This window comes from Onychostruthus taczanowskii, unplaced genomic scaffold (genome assembly GCF_017590055.1).
Source record: "Onychostruthus taczanowskii isolate IOZ18803 unplaced genomic scaffold, ASM1759005v1 scaffold364, whole genome shotgun sequence".
Classification (NCBI taxonomy): domain Eukaryota; kingdom Metazoa; phylum Chordata; class Aves; order Passeriformes; family Passeridae; genus Onychostruthus; species Onychostruthus taczanowskii.
In genome coordinates this window covers 4,688-26,445 of record NW_024501060.1, presented here as the reverse complement: position 1 = coordinate 26,445, position 21,758 = coordinate 4,688, and the positions used below count along the sequence as shown (strand labels likewise).

General features: G+C 42.2%; 1 protein-coding gene across 1 annotated transcript; it reads right to left on the bottom strand.

The window, feature by feature from the left end:
* Window positions 1–1,401: 1,401 nt before the first annotated feature.
* Window positions 1,402–20,845, bottom strand: LOC121339656 (glutamate receptor ionotropic, NMDA 3A-like; the record flags this gene model as incomplete). Its single annotated transcript, XM_041411635.1, has 6 exons — window positions 1,402–1,833; window positions 4,805–4,878; window positions 5,614–5,778; window positions 16,568–16,719; window positions 19,031–19,146; window positions 20,700–20,845. Coding segments are annotated over 6 exons (990 nt in total), but the record flags the coding sequence as incomplete, so codon positions are not given.
* Between the last annotated feature and the right edge of the window lie 913 nt (window positions 20,846–21,758).

Sequence of the window (21,758 nt, the reverse complement as noted above, 5' to 3'; positions counted from 1 at the left end):
ACAAGCCCTGAGCAGGGAACAATCAGCTCTTGAGGCTAATTAGTCTGGGTCTCACTGTGATCAGCTTTTAGCACTGATGCAAAGGTTTTAATATACAAGGGCTTTTCAAAGGTTAGAGATGCAAATAGGTAGAATGTCTTCCTCAATCTACCTGCAGCCTTTGAACTTCACCTAACAAGAACACCCCGGGCAACATTTCTGCAGGTGACTGGAGATACAGGGAGGGTAAAAATTACTTTGGTGACTCATCTGGGAGACCAGAGTTAAGAGTCAATGTTACAAACTTTCTTTTTCTCTGTAATAATGTGTTGAGAAATGGTTTTTAAAAATTGGTAGAAAACCTATTTAAAAAACACAGTCACTTGGGTTGATGCAGTGTTTATTGAGATGCTGAACAGCTTACCCTTCCTTCCCCTCATCACCCAGAAGGGAGAGAGCTCCATTCAGTACATTGCCTCAGAAACCACAATTCTCATTCTTCACCCACAGGGTGGTTTTGGTGACTCCTTTTGGTATTGATGGGACCTTGGTATCTGAATAAATCATGGTCCAGAGCCCCTTTAGTCACCTCATCTGTGAGAAAGGACCTTATTTTCATCGTAAGACAGACAATATTAAGGAAGTAGTTTCACACTGGCAAATATTTCACTTTTTGAGGTAAATACTGATTTACAGTAGTGCCCCCTCTCCCTTCTCATCCTTGTCCTGTGCCACTGTGAATCCATCCCTTCACCTGTCAGTGCAGTGTTTGCACAGCTTCTCCCTGGGAGGGAGTGGAAGCCCAGCCTAGGCTCACAGGCAGACAGAACTGGTGGTTTGGTTTTTGCCAAGTTATTTTAAGCTGGTTGAGTTCCTTCACCACAGCCTTAGAGGAGCCACACCTCCAGTTTATGCTGACAGAGCTGAGGGAATGGTGTGTGGTGGGTTTGCCACCAGGAATTTGTCTTGTGAGCCTGTGCCAGGAGGGAAGGGACTGCCAACAGAGAACAGCACCTGCCGTAAAGAGGCATCCGTGAGGAGCCTTCACATGAACAGAGACTAGACCCACACAGAACACAACAAAAATGTACCAACAAAGGGACATACTGCCAATGAACAGTTTAAACTTCTTTTTTTGTGTCTTTTTTCTTTTTTTTTTTTTTTTTTTTTTTTAATTAATGCACAGAAAGGGCTAAAAAAGTGAAACCTCACTGTACGGTCAAGTGGAGAAACAAGGAACTCCCATTGGGATGCTCCTTGTCTCTCCAGTCCCTTGGGAATGGCTGGTGTTTTCCAGGAGAATAAGAAACTTGCTGTGAAAGGAGGGGAATTCAGGAGGGTGGCAGTGGCTGTGGGCTCTGTGGCAATAAGCTCTTCAGGAGAGCAATTCTGCTCTCCTGAAGAGCTTATTGCCTGGTTTATTTTTGCACCCCTTTCTGGCATTACAAAAGTGTGTTACAAATTTTACAGAGGAAAGGGGGAAAGGAAGAAAAGGGGAAGGGCACAGATATTCTGGCCTAGGACTCTGCAGTTCTGTTTGTCCGTGCATACTCTTCCAGCTCTGATTTCCTATCCATGGCAAGTTGCAGCTCCTGCTTGATGATTTCGATCTGCTTGTCCAGCTCTGTCAGCTCTTGCAGCACTGAGGTCCTCGCAGTGTTGAGGGATTCTGCTTTCCCATTGGTGGTTAAGGAAGGCGGAGGCTCTCTCCTCCCCTGTGGCAGGGGGATGTCCTGGTGCTGATGGATTGTCACCTCATTTTGCCCCTCATCAGTGCAGATGTATTTCTTTCGGTGGCAGTTGCCCAGATTGGCTGTGTTCCACACTGCATGCTGGCTGTTCCCCACATGGGCCCTGAACAGAGAGAGGAGAGTTAACACCACATCAGAGCCTGCTCTTGTGTGTGTGCAGACCTCCCCTGTGAGCCATCCTACTGGAAAAAATATAAGGCTGCTGTTACATGTTACATAGAAATATTATTCTTTTATCCCTGGAATTATTTTTTCTTGCAAAGCACAAATCATGAATGTAAATGACCAAATTTTTGTGATTTAACCATAGCAGAGGCTAGAATAGAACCCTGGATGTAATCCTCCCCAAAACGTTTCTTCAGTTATGAAATTACTCAGCTGCATCTCAGGAAAATCTGAGTACTTCAAAGCCTCTGAAAGCTTTTGTGGTTGCAATGTGCAAGTTTAGTACAGTGTTAGTGCTTAGCATGTAACTACTCTGTCCTGACTTGGGCATTTGCTCTCACAGAGAAGGAAAGAGACTCCCTAGAGCTGCTGTGGAGAGCTGGAGGGGGAAGGTTTGTCCTTTAGTTTTGAAGTCTTGTTGGGAAGCTGCTTGTGCTCTGGGGACACACAACAATGATGTTTATCCAAGCCCTGCAGGTTCATTCCTGAGCTTCCTGACACGACACAGAGACTTTGGGGTTGTTGTGTTGGGGCACAAATTTCAGTCTGGGAACTTTTTTAAATGCTTCAAATTTTTTTCCTGCAGAAATAATTGCATAATATTTTGATTCCAGAGAATATTTTCCTATACTTTTTAGGGAATTCCTTTTGCTGCTCTCCCAAATCAGGCCAATTCCCAGGATTCCTTCCCAAACTGTGGTGTAGCCCATGGTCTCGTCTCCACTCTCCAGCTGGAACAGAAGGAAGCAGAGAGTTTGCTATTGTGGGAGAGGAGCTTCTCTTTCCTGCCTGCTTTCCCTTTGGGACAGGTTGGTGTGTGCTCATTTGATAAAGGCAGGTTTAAACTCTGAAGGAGTTGTGTTTCAAAGTGCTCCCTCCTCGAGCTCTTCTGTGGGTATCCTTGGACAAAAGGCCTCTTGGTGGGAGCTCCCAGTGGCAGGTTAAGGAAGGAGGTTGATATTTCAGGGCTGTGACTGCTGATAGCAGTTGGTTTAAGGGGTGGATACTTTTCTCACCTGCCTGCAGTAAAGGAACTTGGAAAGTGAAAATTTTGTTCAAGGAGGTGGTGATTGGGGGTGTTTTCCAAGAGATGGGCTGGCAGAGAGAAGAGGCTGGAGAGGCTGTATCTTTGGTCCTTCTAAGAGTTCCTCAGGGAATCCCAGCAAGAATGAAAGCACATGTGATAACGTAATTTGAGAGCTCTGTGTTGTGCTGATGCCTCAGGTTTTAGCTTTTATATTTTTCAGATTCTATTCTGCTTTAGTGTGTAAGCCTATGCTTCATATTAGAGGATAGTAAGCTCTCTTCACAGAATAGGTAAACAAAACAATTCCTGCTCTAGATGGGGACCAAGGACAGCTGATCCAGAACTCAGGCCCAAGAGCATAAACAACGGTGGACTGAAGAGAGAAAACCAAGAAGGATGGGACTTCATAGGCTAAAGCTGTAATTGGACAATTAGCTCCAATATGCTAGTGGACCAAAAGTTATAAAAGTGTGAGACTCTGTGACCTGTCATCCACTTTTGTGGCCATTTTGGGTTGTGCTGCCCAAGGTGGATCTATTTGAGACCTCTTAATAAATACCTACTTTATTCTTTAGCTCCATCTAGTCTCTGTTCTAGGTCAGCCTTTACAAGGCGTCAGTGCCTTGCCTCATGAGTGTTCATGACAAGCTGGACACCCCACTCATGGCTCTGTTGAGTTAAATTCATCCCAATTCTGTGCAAACAGCAGCCCCGAGGTGCTGAGAAGAGCAGGGACAGTGGGTGGGGGTACATGCACACACCTTGGGGATGACTGCTGTGTGGGCAGAAGGTTTTGGACTGCTGTACATCCTCACTCTCCCAAGCTGGAAGATTATTTGCATGGATCTTTTTCTAAGCTGTTGCCTGGGGGGCTTATGCACCATCTCCTCCTGTTCCACCCAGCAAGGAGGGTGCAGCAGGAGGAAACATTTTGCAGCATTTATGGCCTCTTCTCCTGTGCACAGATCAAAAGCCAGGAGTGGCTGTGTGCAAAGAGGTTCCGTGCATGGTATTCTTTGATAAGATGAACAGAGAAGATCAGTTGCAAGCATTTTTAGACACTTGCGTATATAAAGGCAGCCTAGGAGCTTAGAGATGCTTACTCATTTGTATTTGCTGCCTTTATCAGAGGAATATCAAAGAAACACAACATACATTGACATCTCTAGGTTTCAGTCAGGCCAAACATCCAGTAATGTTCTGAAAGACTTTTTGTATTCTATACTCTGTGCCTGAAGTTCTCTGTAGAACAGCAGTGCTGCTGTCTGTGTCCTTACAATGTGCACCAGTAGGGTTGAGTTGCTGAGCATGTGCACAGCTACATGCAATGCCTTGTGTTCCTGGAAGCTGTACATCCCATTGTCTCCTCTGCAGAAGACACAGGCTATGAAAACAAGGCCAAGTTGTTACCTACTTTTTTCTGTCTCAGGACTTGTTAGACATAGTATTTTTTCAAAGGACTGCATTTGCCTCTCCTCAGCTTTCTTATTTCTCATTCTACAAAAGAGGACAGCTGAAGGAGTTTCAGGCATGTGAGTGCCTGATCTCTCTTTCCATCTAAAGGCTCTGCCTCTCAGAGCCCTGGTTACCTGCCAGTGCTTTGGTAGGGGAGTCATTCATTCCCTAAACTTCATTCCCTAAACACAAGGGCAGTGGACTTCAGCTGCAAAGTCTCTCTTTGGAATGGGAGGTTTTTTATAAGCTGTATGCAAAATCATGAAAGAACAAGATTTCTAGATTTAATACTAGAAAAAATAATTAATCTCTGCCTCTTTTTTTTTTTTTTATTACCTTTGGGGCATAACTGTATATCCAAACAGAAGGCATTTAATTTCAAAGTAATTTTTATCGTCTGTGTTTTAAGGCATGGAGAACTTCCTACCTCTTTTCTACTCGTTTTTTCTTAGGCTGATGTTTTTCCTCAATAAATGAACTGTTCAGAGCACGATGTAATCTCTAGAGAAAAAAGAGAAGCATAAATTAGTAAAAGTAAGATTAAAAATGGCTCCAAAAATAGGTAAACAATTTGGGCTTTGTCTGATGGACTTGAGCATAAATGATTTTGCACATTGAAGGATACAAGCAATTGTCTGTGCTTTGTCATTACAACAGATTTATTTTCCTGTACTTTCCCAAAGAAGGGTAAGCTGAAAGGTTGATTAATAGTTTGGGAACAATCCTTGATGTTAAATTAGTTTTAAAAGATTTCTTCCACTGTGCTGCTTTAAAGCAATGGAAATTCTTCCCTTTTGTGCCTTTTGCTGCAAAGTAACTTCTTCCTTTAGAGCAAACACCCAGAGCAATTCTGTCCCATTAGTTTCTCTGGAATAATGAGGGAGGTTACCCAGCATTTCATGCATGCCTCACAGGTTTGGGAACCTGTAAGAGTGAAATAAGATGTTCTGGTTTGCCAGTTCAGGATAACAACATTGTTGCTTCCATATCCAAAAGAGCTGAGCTATGAGGCTACAAGCACAAATAGAAGGATCTCTCTGTAAGCTTTGCAACAGAATATTTAAATAATTTCCTCTGTGCTTCCCATTCCATCCTTAGGTCAGCCTCTTCAAGCTCCAGAAGCTACTGTCACCATTCCAATGCTGTCAGTGCTCTTACAACATTTCATACCTAGTTCTTGTCCAGGCTTTCTTAGTCATCCACACAACTTTCACAGGGTCCCTTCAGAACACATACCTGACTGGTATGGAGCCAGTACTTCATCTTGGATTTCTTCTTGATTCGTGGCAGGACCAGTCTGTACACGATGTGTTCCCCAATGGTGGTGAGAATGGACAAACCAAAGCCAACGCACAACATCACAAAGAGCCCTGAGAAATGCTTTATCCCCATCTGCAGTGTCTGTGAATAAAATCAAAAGAGAAAGTTAAGGCAGGAGGTTGTTAGTGTGCCGAAGCAGATGCTTTGTTTTCTCATGTGAAAATGTGGTCTGACTGAATACAGAGTGGTGAAATAATGCAGAATAGTATGGATAGAGTTCACAGCAAAGCCTTTCTGTGCTGCTTGGTGTTCAGTCAGAGCAAAGGATCTGTCATGGGAAGAGAATCAGCCAAACACCAGGGAATTTGAGCTATTCCCCTAATGAGGTGGAGTGTTAAACATGTACAAGAATACGGTCTCTGCAGTGTCTTTGCATTTGTAAAAGCAAGTACTGCTTGACAGAATGTAGTCAATGAACTGTAAAGCAAGTCCTTCATCAGCAGTGAGCTACTGTTGTATGAGTGTTTGTATTTTCAGGGAATTGATTGTGAACTTTCCCTTTTTGTGCTTTACCCTTGATGGAGGGTCATGAAGAAAATGTGAAATAAGTAGTACAAACATGGCACCCCTCCACTCCCTACATTAACAGGACTGAAACTGTCTTTGTTAGGAATTCTGACTGCAGCCATGGAAAACAGGAACACTCACACCTTTTTCTGCCAACCCACCATTTTCATGTAGGATAGGAAGCCTTTAATTAATTTGTCTTATTGGCATTAATCATGTTTGAACGCCAAGAAATGTGTAGAGCAGAAATCTGTACCACTGATACCTGCACTGCAATGTGTGGGTGAAGTATGCACGTAGTACCTTTATTCTCAGGCCTTCATAACTAAGTTTATAAATCACTAAAATCCCTTGTGAAAAATTACTGCCCACAGATTACTATGGAAATATTTCCAGGAATATTAAATCCAGTTATGTTTTTCTATTAAACAATGTTATTTGCCAAGTAAATGAAAAAAAAAAAGAGGAACAAAGTTTAGGAAGAGTTATGTGTCACCTGCTGTTGTGTGATGGTGCTACCCTGGACCTGTTGTGTTCCTTGTGTTCATTTGCTCCATGGGTGGGGGTGGAGATTGTGCTTTATTATGAGTATTTCCATAAATTGGAAAAAGAAATTGGAATTAGTGAAAAGGTACATCACAGACTATTTGTGAAATCTTGTTCTAAGGTAATTTTAAGCCACAGAGTTCGTAACTGATGAGTCCACTGAAGCTGAGGGCTTGGAAGTCCCTCTGTGTACTTTGGTTATGTGACTGTGAGCTGTATTTCTCTCTTCTGGTTTGCATATTTGATTTCTGGTTTGCATACTTCTGCTCTTTGGAATACAATGGTATGAGACAGCATATAACGGGGTTTTTTTATGAGAACAGAGCTTCAGCAATCTAGCAGAGTGAGAACTTCCCATGCTGGCACTGGCAATGGACTCTTGTTTTGGGGATCCTCTGCCAAAATCAACCTCCTTGTCCCAAAGGACACTGAGCAGAGCTTTAGAGACAAGAATTTTTGTACCAGTGAACAAATCCTTCAAGGGTGTTGGAGGGTCTAATGGAGGGGTAAAAGCAATTTCTAAAGAAACTGCAGTCTGGAAACCATAAGAAAGCTATAGCAAAGTGGCTCTGAGGTAGAAGTGTGTCAGAATTTTGGCACAAGGGTTTTTTTGTTATGGAAACTGCATCAATTCAACCTCAAGGCAAAACTTGCCTCTCCACATCACAATTTCTTACTGACCTGCTGTCTCATTGTTTGTCCTTTCAGTTAGGGACAAAGGAGGGTGACACAGAGATTACAGACGGTAATGCTTTACACTGCTCAAACACCAAAGTTTTTGACTGTAGGTCTACAGTTGGGCAGTGAAGCCCAACTTTTAGCCCAGGTAGACTAAAATAAGAATGAGGTCTTTTTCTCAGAGGCCTCAGAGATAAGGCCTCAGTATGGCCCATCTTTGAATTTGACACATCTGTAATTATCTGTAAGAAGCAAAAACCCGCTATTCCAAATAGCTGAACATGCTGGTTAAAGGTGCTTTTGCCAGTTCTCCAGGAAGCTCTAATGCAAATCACTCCCTTCCCAGAAAGGGTGTTCAAAGGCAAGTATGCAGCAATTGAGAGATGCAGAGCTAACAGTAAACATGAGAATAAGCAGAACAATAATTAAAAGGTTATGTGTTTGCTCAGTCATCTGATGAATACACTTATCTGCCAATGCTCCCAGGCTCCAGCTGTTGGATGTCACAGAGACTAACAGCCTATGGGTGATTCTTGCCATGGGAACTAGGTTTAATGTAATATCATAAAACCCTAGCCAATCAAAACAATAATAAAAAGCACTATTGCTCTGGTGGTTCTTGAATGCCTGCGGTCAGTGTTTGGTGCTACTCCAGCACTGCTGCAGAAAGTACACTTGGCCAGCTCCTTACATGAAAAATAACTCCCTCATCTTCAGCAAAACCTCTCTGATTTATGCTGATGAGGGTCTGGCTCCCTGTCCTGTCAGCTCTGCAGAATTGTTTTCTGCCTTCCCTGGAAGCAAGTGAAAGAAATTCCAGCACTGTCATCCCAGATGACTTTTTCACCTGTAATGGATGGCTTTTGAAATTGTCCCAAACAAAACATCTTTTCCTAGCAAAGGAAGTGCCAAAACAAAGCATCAATAATATTTCAACTAGCAATGAAGAAGGTAATACATTGGAAGAGCTGCATGATAAAGGCTATAGAGTTGAAAGAAATTTTGAAGACTAAATTAAGGGGGAAAACAAGGTAGGGGGGAAATAATTAACACTGTGGAGTGTATGGAGTGATTATACATAGCAGCATCAGCACATTCACAAACCACTGTAAAATGGCTATTTATCAGCTGTCTGTAATTATTGTAGAGACACACGTAAAATAGTAAAGGAAACCATTTAATGGAGGCACCTCTCATTTTCAGCCTCTAATAGAGGCTCCTCTCATTAGAGGAGCAAGTAATAATACTTATTTTGTTGCTCTTTTATCTATTTTTAGGTGCATACATAGACTATGCATGGAAAGAGCAGGAAAAAAAAGGTTTCTCTGCATTACTGCTTTCCTCTCTGCTCAAGGGATAGGGGCCAGGGGAGTGGGTGTGTGGGTGGCAACAGAAAACAAACGGATGGATTTCTCTATTGCAATATCTTATTTTTGTTTCCTTTTATTTTAGGGTGTTTTTTTTTTTTTTTTTTTAAGGAATAAAAGCCCACTGTGTGTTGTATTCTGTATTAAGCTAGGATAAAAATGCAGTCCTTGCACCAAGATTGTAATCATAAATCCAGGAGGTAGTTCCCTGCATTTTAGGAGAATGAACTCAGTTACGGCCATGTAATGGTTCTGGAGTAATAAGCAGTGTAGTCAATCCTGTGATAATTACTGCTAATGGGTGCTAAGCACGACAGTTGCAACAGTCTCCAAGTTGTTTCCCACTGGCAAATTGGGAAATTGGCATTTTCTAGACATCAACAAATACAAGAGAAGATATGTGCTTTTTTTAACAAAACATCCTTGAAGAGACTTTTCCAATTTATCAACCCATATGTATACTTGCTATCTGAATACTTCCTGTTGTTTCCACTCTAGTTATATGCCTTTTTTTCTTTTTTTAACCCTGAATGGAAGCAAAGGGATGCAGAGAAGCCAGTCTGACATTTGTGTTCACTTTGGAGCAGGCAGCAGAGGCAAAACCAGCACTTAATGATTTCAGCATTTGTTTTCCTGGGAAGAACTCCTGTTTTACTCCCTGCTACAGGAGACTCTAAATACTTTCCTTTCCCTGGCTGCACTGAATGAGTCATCAAATACTCCTGTGGTCCAACTTTCACTAATTAGAAGCTTGTAAAGATTCTTGTGGATAATCTGCAAGTTGGCAGCACACCACAGATATTGGTGCTACACACTGCTCAGCCCAAATACTAAATATGGGTATCATGTGTGTGTTAAGTATAATAATAAGCTGTGTTTTCTTGATTGCATTTTCCCTGTAAGGATTTTAAAAAGGCTTGCTGATGTTTGGAAGGTCACTTTTGCAGCACCTGTGCTGATAAGGAATTAGTAGGGATAAATGGATATGAAGGATAGAATTCTAAACTCAACTACACATCTCAGTAGTCTTGCAAAATCCTGCTTTTATTTAGTCAGCTAAGTGCTATTAAAATGTGTCCCCTCTACATATTGTGGCATTTTTTGTAGCTGCAGAGAGACTTATTTTTAGGCTTGATTTTCATTCTTACGGCTTTCTGTGCTCTCAAAGAAGTAGCAGCTTAAAAATAATACATATTTAATCTCTTCAGGGGGATTATCCTTAGCAAAGACTGATGACCATGGCTTTAGAGTTTGAAGTGACAAATTTCAAGATGCTGTAAATACTGTCTCATATTGGCAAGACACATTCCTTTCCCTGCTTGTTGTGAGGGCTTTTGCACAGAGCTTGAAAAGCACTGTTTAGTAATAAATGTTTTATCATCTACTATCAATTTTCCAAGCGCTGTCAGTACCTCTTCAGACAGTCACCTTGTTCTTTTGTTTGTTTTCAGATTCAATGGATGAATCTAAATCTTTTCCTCATTTGCAGGACACATCTTCTCCTGACTCTGTTGACAGAGTCAATACTCAGTCACTCCTTTCTGTAAGACTGTTGTGCAAAGTGTTTTTTCCACAGTGCATGTCCAGAACCCACTGTCTCTTCCCACACTGAGAAGACCCCTTTTCAATGCAACATCTGTCACTTTGTGAGACCCTTTTTGGAAGCATTCCCAGTTCCTCTTATGGACAGGAGCCACCTCTCCCCCCAGACAGCATATGTGCAGACTGAGAAAAGGGTCTTGGTACAGCAGAACCTTTTTTCCCTGTTCTTTGTGTTTGTTTTTCATGCTCTGGCAACAAGGTGCTGTGAAACGTGACTGATGGGCAGCTGCTATTTATGAGCACAGGGCAGTTTGTTTCCTTTTCGGAAGTGTCTGCATGGCCTTCACTTGACACCTGCAGTGCACTAGGGTCAAACATAAACCAGAACTTCAAGGTTGGAAAAGTCACTGTTGAGTTGTCAGGTGATGGGTGCAACAAAAAAGGAAACTATTGGTTGACCTTTAAGGGGACTAGGAAAAAGAGCAGAAAGGCACAATTTTCTGGACGACAACTGAGTGAAATCATGGCAAGATAAATGAGGCACAGTCTGATTGTGCCTCTTGAGTGATGCTGAGGCCAAAGATCATCAATTCAGGCAAAAGACCAGAGCAAGTTCCTTCAGAAACTTGAGAGCTAACACCCATCAATGGATCCCATCACTGATGGGAGATGAAAAGAGGATTTAAAAGACCTACAGATGTGGCACTTAGGGACAAAGTTTAGTGGTGGACTTGGCAGTGCTGCATTAATGACTGGACTCATTGATTGTAGAGGTCTTTGCCCACCTAAATTATTCCATGATTCTAAGATGAAAGGATTTTTATTTTTTTTTCCTGTGTGGCTGGTGTGGATCACATGGAAGGCTGTGGTCAAGGACCAATCCCCACTGCTACATGGACCTGTCCCTCAGGCACTGGGAGGAGGTTCACAGCACTTTGCCTTCCTCAGCATCACCACTGTCAGGACTGGTTTGGGCTGGAAGGGTCTGTGTGCTTTTATATATTGTTGTTTTAAATGTCAGGTTAAAACATGACTGTTTTAACCTGACATTTAAAATGCTTGTGTGAAGCATCAGCGAGTTCTTGATATTAATAGCAGGGATAATGGTATGCAGCAATATATATAATTTTTTATTTCGTGTGTTGTTTGTTATTTGACTGAACTGCCAGTCAACATGGAAATCTGTCTAAGTTCTAGAGTTCCAGCTGTTCTGTGACCATTATGAATATAAAAGGGAGAAATACAAACCTTTCAAGAGAAACTGAAGATACAGTTTCCACAGTAACATTTTTTAAAATATAGCTAAAAAGGTGTGAAAGACTGTGTACACTTAATTAGATTCTCTGAAAGCACGGACCAGGAAGGGCTCTTCTTTTTTGTACTATCTTGATAAACTGTACCCTGGTCATCACTGCCTATCCTGAGCAGCCAAACCCACTGACTACAGCGATTTTTCCTTTCAGGTGTACCCCTGCCTGCTGCCTCACTGGCTGAGTTCCAGAGCTGCTTTGCTGCCAGGAGCACAAAATTGCAAAACTTTTGGTTCCCAAAAATCACAGAATCATGGACTGGTTTGCGTTGAAAGGGATCTTTCAAGGCCACCTGGTCCAACTGCCCCACAATGATCAGGGTCATATTCAATTAGAACAGCTTGCTCGGAGCCTTGGATGCCTCCAGGGATGGTTGAACACTTTCAGTGACGGGGCATCCCCCACTCCTCTGGGAAACATTCTGCTCACTTTCTATTTTCCACCCTCTTTGTAAAAACCTTCTCTCTGCAGTCTATTCTGAGCTTGGGTAGAGCTAATGGGATGGAAAGGCAAGTCCCAAGAGCCTGGCTCCTTCTGAAGAGGTATCACTGAGGATAACAATAGGGTAGAGGAAGAGCTGAGTTTACTGTATGCAAAATAACAACAAATTACATTGATTATGCCCAGATATCATGTGCAAATATAACTCTGTCAATCCCTCATCCCTCCTGCACCATGTTTCACCCTCAGTAGGGAGCTCAGCAATATGGCCACAAAGGCACTCCTTTGAAACTTAAACATGACAATTTTAAACTAAGAGTATTCAAGCAATATTACTAGAGGCTAGCACTCACCAAGAACAACCACTGCCACCCACAATTACCTGCAGTGGAGAAGGTAAAGTGCAATTCACTGCAGTATTCTTTCCAAGCCTGATCTAGGTGCATGCCCCATAAATGATCCAGTCGGTGCTGGTCAGGGTCAGATGCCTTGGGTAAGTGGTTTTGCTGGAGAAGTTGATACAAAACAGCAGAGTCAAGCATTTCTGACCTCTGCAATGTCAGAAAATAAACCATCTTTATTGGTTTCCCAGCTAAAAGAGTCACTGAAACCTTCCAGCACCAGGCTGAATAATTTCCTTCCAGGACAACTTTGTTTTGAAATGTGATTTAGAATAAGCAAAGTGCTCATCCACTGTCAGATAGAGAGAGATGGGAAGAGCTAGCAATGAGTTCTGCCACAGGAAACATAATTTCCCAGTGTAAGATTAGTAAAAAATGGTGAGTAGGAAGATGGATCTCAAAACAAATCTATAGAAAAATAAACTTCAGTGGGCAGGAGTAGCAGGTGGATAAGAACCAGGCACAGCTAAAGAGGTAATGATCAAAATGGATGATGGATATCCCATCAATTTAAAGGCTATACTGATTAGTATTTCGCCTACATATATTCCCATTTTGGCATCATTACTCTTGGTCAACAGGTGCAGCATGTCACAGACCAAATTTATCAAAACAACATAGAGGAATAAAAAACCTTACTCTTGCTGTCAAAAGGCAACTGCTGGGTCTCACTTTGGTAAATAATCCATGTGAATGACTACCCACTGAGAAGCTGAGACTCTTTGAAAAAATGAATCATCTGCTTCTGTGTTGAACATTGTCCACTCTTCAGTGAATCTAGAATACTACTGTGACTGAGTGCAGGGAGTGAAGTTACAGAGATTTTCAGGCTGTACAGGAGTAAATTAACAAACCAACATAAATGTGAGTCCAAGACTAATTCCCATGCTTCTTGCTGTAACAGTGGGGAAGAACCTGTACTTTGGTGAGTGTTTGCTGCTTGGCTGTTAAGTTTAGTAAATTTCTCCCAACTAAAACATCACACATTCTAAAATTTGTAAGTTCTTGGCCAAAAGGAATGGATTAAGAAGAGGGGATGCATGTGGGATATGCATTAAAAGTGAGACAACTCAGGAAAATGAAGATATGGACTTAGCAGAGCTTACTACACAAATGGCACAGACTTGCAAGTGGTATTCTGCTTCTGCTCACTTTCTGATTGAGTAAGGACCTTTCAGTGACTTTTTAGATTCACAGAATCCTAGAATAGTGTGATTTTGAAGAGACCTTACAGACCATCTAGTTTCAATCCTTGGGCAGGGATACCAACCACCAGACCATGCTCCTCCAAGTCCTGTCCCACCTGACCTTGGACACTTTCAGGGGTGGGGTAGTCACCGCTTTTCTAGGCAACTTCTGTCAGGGCCTCACCACCTAAATGTTTGAATTCATCCTTTTATCTCCTCTCAACCTACCTCTTCCAGTCTAAAGCCATTCCCCTTTTCTTGTTGCTCCATCCCTTGTCCAAGTCCCTCTTCAGCTCCCTTGGATCCCAGTTAGGCACTGGAAGGGGCTCTAAGGTATCCCTGGAGCCTTCCCTTCTCCAGGTGAACACCTCCAGCTCTCCCAGCCTGGGTGCAGAGCAGAGACCCTCTGATCACCTTTGTGGTCTCCTCTGGATTTCCTCCAACAGTGCCACATCCTTCTTATGCTGAGGATCCTGGAGCTGGATGCAGCTCTGCAGGTGGGGTCTCACCAGAGTGAGCAGAGGTGCACAATCACCTCCCTCACACTTTTAGTGATGCAGCCCAGGACATCTTTGGCTTTCTGGGCTGCCAGAGCCCATTGCCAGGGCATCTTGAGCTTTTAATCCACCAAGGCCCCAAGTCCTTCTCCCCAGGGCTGCTCTCTGCCTGTATCGGGGCGTGGCATTCCCCCAACCCAGCTGCAGGCACTTGGCCTAGTTGCACTCCATGAACTGAGTCCTTCAGTTCAGACACCTGAAGCAACTTGTTGGACTTTAGTTTCTGAACAAAAAACTCAGTTGTGCCTGTTGAATTAGTGCAACTGAAGACTGAATAAGGACTATAGTCAGACAACCAGCCTGGGAGCAGCTACACCTACCCTTCTTTCTGGGCTTCACATGGAGGTTATACTCAAAAGACTTAATTACATTAAAGCACAACATGCTTTACCTTATGTAAACATGGTCAGAGCTCCAGCTGTGACCCCATGCTTAAGGCCTCCCTTAAAATCCTGTGGTTAAAACCTATTCAATAGTGGAAGAAAAACCCCAAAGGAATTCCATGGAACTATTCACAGGGCAAAATCTGACTTTTCTTTTGACTGGAGCAGATTTTTGCCCCACCTTCTTTCCCCTTCTTGGTAGGCCTTGAGGAATCTTGTGTTGATCATGTTACCTCTCTTGGTAACATTTTGAACAAGGACCCCCATATATGTACATCTATTTACAATTTTTATAGGTAGGTATTACTCAGATTCTAATACTTCTGCAGCCCAGTGGGTCATCTCATGCCCCTCCCAGAGGATCTAAGCACCTCACTCCACAGACTTAAAGAAGCAACCATATGTTCCAAGAGTAAACCAGTACTAATTAAAATTGTACTTTTGACTGGAATTTATTATATGATTAAGAATAGAGAGCATACAGCCCCAGATGAATGCTGTGGGGTAAGACGCGATCAGAGGAAGCTCCTTTTGTTACATCACTAGGAATTATTAGGAAGGTAAGTTTTCTCTGCTGTAAGAATTTTGAGTTTTATGCAACTTTGAGGTAATTTATAACATTACCACCTTGTAATTTCCTGAGATTTAATTCAAAAGACTAGTTAAAATGTACAGTAACAAGAAGTCATTGAAGGAACTGCTATTTTAAAAAGACGATTTCCTTTTTAGATGATAATACAATCTTCAGATAAGCTAAATCAAAAAGAGAAGTGAATACACACTTCTGTTTAAGTTCGCTTTCTTGTGTTGAATTAATCACATAAGAAAAGAAAGAAAAAATGAGTAAGTTGCATAAAAATAAATTGAATTTTCTTCTATGAATGTCTGATGTTAAAATATAATTTATTTCCTATTGACAAAACTGTAATGAAAAAGTAAAGAATGTAGTAAGACATGCAGAAATAGCCCAACAAATTATGTATTAAAAATGCCAAATAAAGATTTGCTTTGTCATATCCCTAAAAAATGTTAACTTTCTAGTGATTTAGTCATCAGCCAGAGGTTTGCAGTTGACCATTGAAAAGTGGGAGTCAGCCCAGGAAACGGATCTTCTCTTTGATGGGGGAATGCTTCCACTTCCTCAGGGAACACCGAGTGTGTGTTTGGCCCTTGGCTGAGCACTCTGAGAAGGAGACAGCAGAGTTCTAACTGACTTGTACCTGTGAGAATACATAACCTATCCCTCCTGGAAGACCTTCAGCTAAAAGAGTATGCTATAAGCTTCACACATTGCTGGTGCTTTTGATTCTTCCATACTTTATCTTATTTTTTCACTTGACAGTCTGGGGAACTTGAGGAAAAACTGCTATTCTGATAAGAGTTATCTTTTTCTCATAAATTATGGCATAACTCCTCTGATGTGGTACTTGGATGTACATCCATGAAGATTTATTTCCCTTTCTCATAGATCTACAAGGAAGTGAGACCTGCTTCCCCTCTCTTCTTGGCATGGTGTCTTAGCAGACCATTTCTTGCCTGAAATCCTATCTTTGGTACAGGTAGCTGCCACCCATGTTTGGAAGCGGTGAGCGTGTATTTAAAATTCGGGATGTCCTGAGCTCTCCCTCTCTTTGTGGATGGTGATACACACACAGTTGAGTGGAATCAGAATCAGAGAGGTTTGCTGTGAAATATACCAGATCAGGACTTTTACTGCCCTCTTTATGCCCTGCTTGTGTCCAGAGGAGCTCCCTGGTGCCTCAATCAGCAGCACAGTCCCACTGACGTGTTCCTCCTGCTCTGCCTGGGTCAGCAGCTCTTGCCTTTGAAGCCTCCTCCTTCTCTTCATCTGCCACCCATCCCTGCCATGTGGGCATGTAATTAGGAATGAGGGAAAATAATTGTCAGCTTGTACAAAGCCTCACTTAGGTGACCCGAGTTCATCGCTTACCTCCGTGACGGCGAAGCTTCGTTTTCCACAGGGAACAACCTTGTACCACTTGTCATGCAGAACATCCATGAAGCCATGGGATTTGTACTGGCTGATCAGGTCAGAGATGTTTGAGGTGAGCGGAGAGTTGGGGGGAAGACCAATGCCATATCCTAGAAGGGAGAACAGTACAATCATCTCTCTCTTTCTCGTTTGGTTTTTGCTGAAGTGTGTTCATTTCAGCATGGAAGAGCAAGCTGACACTCTATTTCAGCCAGCCAGCTCAAACCTGGCTTACTGTGGTCTGAGAATGCTGAGTCAAGACCTTTTTTGGTGCAAAATAAAGTCACCCAATATAAACAGAATAAGCAAATTCAAAACTATTACAGCCACACAAGAAATATGTAGCACTGGAGGTTCAAAAACTTAAAATGGAGACAATGGATTAATAAATATTTTCTCTAGACACACAGACCTTTTCATGCCTTTGTCATGGATTCTTTCAGCAATGCAAAAGGGCCTTAATGTCACATAAATCATTCTGTGGTCCCCTTGCATTGCTAGAGCAGTGGATGTGACTGTGGTGTCAGATGTCACATTTTCTTCCTAAAGCATTTTCTGATGAGGAGCTGTATGCACGTAAATATATACAGGAGCAATCTTCATTGTTATCACACAGCAATTTAAAGCCCAGGGGCTATGCTTTCAGTTCATGTACTTCTGCTCTGGCACTGACAGCGACTTTCAGATACTAATAAATGCAGTTTTTAGCCACTGTGTTGTCTTTCACCATGCTAAAGTGCGGGTAAAGGACTTAGTGTAAGTGGAGATGAATTCAGTAACTCTGAATGCAGTGCTTATATTTGCAGCATCTGGGGTTTGACTTTAGAAATTTTAAACAAATGCAACTGATCCCTCAAAGACATGCAGTTGCATGCCAATTGCCTGCAGAGATTAATTTTTAGTCCACTGTGTATTTTTGTTTTTCAGTTCAGAATTCAGAATTTCAGACTGTCTCCTTAAAAAAACCCACAACACAGGAAGAAGGAAAAAACCCTCACAAACAGACAAGAGCTGAATTTTCCAGGACAGTGGCTCACTTTTTAATGAGTGATGAGGTGATAACTGTTCCTACAATGCTTCTCCTTTGCTGCTAAATTTTTTACATTGTGCCTGTAATTCCACCTGAATAAATTTGCTCACATCAAAGGATTTGTTTCAGAGTTAGCACAGCTAGGACTCATAAATATCACATTTTCAGCATATCTTTTTTGTAATTGGGTGATATGAAGGAAGTCCAGTCATCCAAAATTGTGTAGTTCAGTGTCTGCTTGTTTTTTTCTTTTTCTATATTGAAATGTAATCTACTTGATTTGAAATTGTGGAAGCTTCTGGTTTTATTTCAGCAGAGCTGACCTTTCTGAAAGGAATTAATCAGGTTTCTGAAGAAGGTTGTTTTACTGTGTAATGGGAGCAGCTGGAGTGATTACCCTTGGAGGGGAGGAAAGTGGAAGCACCAGTGCTTTCCACTTCCATCTATCACAAAAGTGGTTTCTAAAGTCTGCTGCCCATGTGCTCATCAATGCTGGAAGCAACTTCACACCAGCCTTGCTTCCTGGCTGCCTTCTGACCTGTCCTTTCTAATTTCTCAAGGCTGCAGGCCAAGCACCAAGCTCCCTTCTCAATTCCCTTCTCAAGTAGGAATCTTGAGCTGACCTTTAAGATGAGAACAGTATTTGCCTGTTTCAGATGAGCGTGAAACTGCAGAACTGCATTTTGAACACATTTGAACTGGGTTTTGAACACACCTCAATAAAGAGGGCTGGCAGAAAAGAAACCTCATTTCAGTGGCCTCTTTATTTCATGGTGAGCAGGGAAATGGACTCAGCCTTCTGCTTGTCTGCAGACACAATGTCTGAGCACTTGGAATAATTTCTATATACAGCATGGCAACAGATCATAGAATCAGAGCGTAGTTTGGGTTGGAAGGGACCTTAAAGAACATTTCATTGCAATGCCTGCCATGGGGAAATCTTCCACTAGACCAAGTTGCTCAAAGCGCCACCCAGGCCTGGAAACAGGTGTAAAAATGTTATGAGATCTCAAAAAAAAAAAAAAAGAAAAAAAAAAAACCCTAACCAAAACAAAAAAAAGCCAAAAAAACCCCCAAAAAACCAAAACAAAAACCACACATACAAAAAAAACCACACATACAAAAAAAAACCCAAAAACAAAACAAAAACAAAACAAAACAAAACAAAACAAAAACCAAAAAAACAACAACAACAACAACAAAAAAAAACCAACCCAGAAAACCAGAAGAAAAGGCTGGAGCTTTTGTTCTGCTCAATCACTGAGGATTTTGTCGTAATCCTCAAGGGGTCCTCAGTTTCACCTTCATATTTTCACTGAGAATACCACAGCACAACAATGCAAATTCAGCACATGAGGAACAGAGCAGTGTGTCATAAAAATGGTTATTACCTTCAATGGCAAAGGGTTTTCCCACAGTTAGGAGCTTGCAGTCAGCATCTATTGACACTTCATAATCTAAGAGTGCTTTATCCATGATGAAGGCATCAAGTTTCTCTGGATCGTGCCTGTATTCAACACCAAAGTCAGAAACACAATCACTTCACTGTCTAAGTGACACTGAACATTTGTCTATGCAGTTTTCTGGAAAATTACTGCATAGACAGTAATTTGAAAAACATGAAAACAGGGACCAGGGACTGCTATTTGGACATCTGCACTGAAAATGAAAACTGATTTGTATTTTAAAGGATGGAATTGTGCATGAAATGCAAACTTTGTGCATTAAAAGCAGTCAGTGTGTTTAGGACTTATTTTACTCTCACAAAATACTATTGTTCTGAAAGACAAAAACCACTACAAAATTTTGGACTTTGACTCAATTGAAAGTGGCACAAGGCTTTAATGGAGAAGATCAAAAATTGCTAAAGTACTGTTACTGTCTTGGTTTCTTTGTGATGTTAAACTTGGGGGATATTAGAGCGAAAAACTAGAAGGATAACTTATTCAAAGGCATTTCTCCTCCTTTCTCCTTGAATATGAGGTAAAGTATTTCCTTCACCCAAGGAAGGAAATCTATCTTTTTCTTGTGTTGTCTTCATGAACACAATGACTGAATTTTACTAAAATACTCATTTCTGAACAGCATGCTTGGATAAAAAATAATGATACAAAAGAACAGCTGCAGTGCCTGTTCTCATCTGATATCCCAGGACTGCACCCTCCATTCCTGTCCCTTTAAAAGTCTGAGTGTTCTCCTGATGTGATTACTTCACTGATTTCAATCCATTTACTCCAGTTTGACCCAAAGAACTGCCATGTGTCTTAATTATCAACAGGATGGATCTGGGGAGAAATATATAAACAAGAAACAACAAGAAAAAGCTTGTGGTGAAAAGTTCTCAGGCCATCTGCCAGGCAACTTTTAAGATAAAATGAATGAATAATTCAGACTTATTACCACCTCCCAGGTTTCCTGGAAGAGTTGTGTGGCCCCCAGACTGTTAAGCACAAATATTTCTGAGGCACACTCATGCCATGATTCTGTAAAGCAACAAGACTTTTATTACTTTTTACCAGTCTAGTTCTTCTTTTATTCATTTTAATGATAAATTACTGTTAATTTCGGACAACCTCCTTTCCTCCCACCACACTGAGGAACCTTATTGGCAGCTTTTTATTGGGCTGGATGTTTTTTTCTGAATGTTTCTCGCTGCCTGATGAAGGGCTCCCAAGCTCAGGAACTTTCCAGGAGTTTGTACATTGCCCTCGCCTGATGGCACCCCCAGGCCCAGGTGGGCATTCCCACCTGGCCTAAATGTGTACTAATCCATTGAACTCCTGTGTTTTGTGGGACCCTCAGCACTGGGAAGGAGAGGATCAGCGGGACATGGCATCCATGGAGTGGTGATATTTTCTATATCTGTCTCTCTGTCACTATCTTTCTCTCTCTCTTTCTCTCTCTCTCTCTCTTTCTCTCACATTTACTGTTAAATAAAATCCATACTATTGACTTTGGCCTCATTTTCACCTTAAACCGAGCATCTCCCTTAACAATTCTAATAACCAGATCATAACAACTGGCTGGGGGGCAGGCGTGGTGCTGTTTGCAGGGGCTCACTTCAGGTAGGCCACCCCGTCGGTGGTGGCAGGGACGTTGTAGCGCCGCATGTACTCGTGCATCTCCGGGAAGCTCTGCCTCACATAGTCCTCGGCGCTGCTCTCCTGCACCGTGCCAAACCAGAACCCTTGGGACGGGTGGTGGAGCTGAGGGGAGGACAGGAGAGGGTTAGCAGAGCCATTTGCCTCCCATCACATCTGGTGTCTCAGCTCTAGTCTGGTGCCGACAGTTCCTCAGAAATCTTCAGAGTTCGTGGACCTGCCTCTCTGGGTGTTTTCCTGCAGGCAGCTTCCCACCCCCCAGGAAAAGCCTGGAAAGACTTACCAAGTGACTAAATAGCCTCTCTGTGTACTCTCAGGGTTTTCTTCAAATGCTGAAAATAATCCCCATTAACACCCTGAACACCCAAATGTAGGTGTCTATTGGGATTATTTGTCTCCAGAACAGACAATGTTTCAGGAACTGTTATGAGAAGTCTCTGGGCTGGCTACAATCCACCTTCTGCACTCTGGGTATTCAGCAAAGGACACAAGCCTAGATTTGTTTTGTCAGAATGTTTTAGTTTGTTTTTAGGGATGAAATTTAACCTTTTGCAGAACGGTAGCACCCCCAGTTCATTTCTAGAAGTCCAGACACCATATCACAATCTTGGCTGCCATTCCTCACAGACAAACTGAGGACTGAAAGGTCACCAAAAAGTCTCCCCTGGCAGTGAGAAGGAGGGAGAATTCCCCTCTGCATGGCCCAGGCTACAGCCATGGATATACACACACAGAGTCTTTTTGCGGTTCTGTGCCCTGCTGTTCTCTGAACTGATTCCACAGTCTGCAGCCCCAAGGAGGCCAGTCCAGGTTTCACACACCCCTCTTTCTGAAGTTTCTGTTTGCTTTTGGAGCATTTAGTGCCTCCTGCGGAAAGTCTCAAGCTGCCATGGAGGAGTCAGGCAGCATCTTCCACTATGCCAAGCACTTCCTTGAGGTGGCCAAGTGCTGCCATCCGCACTAATTAAAAACCCTTCAGCAATCACCAGCCTCTAACAGGCCAAGCTTTCAGAGCACA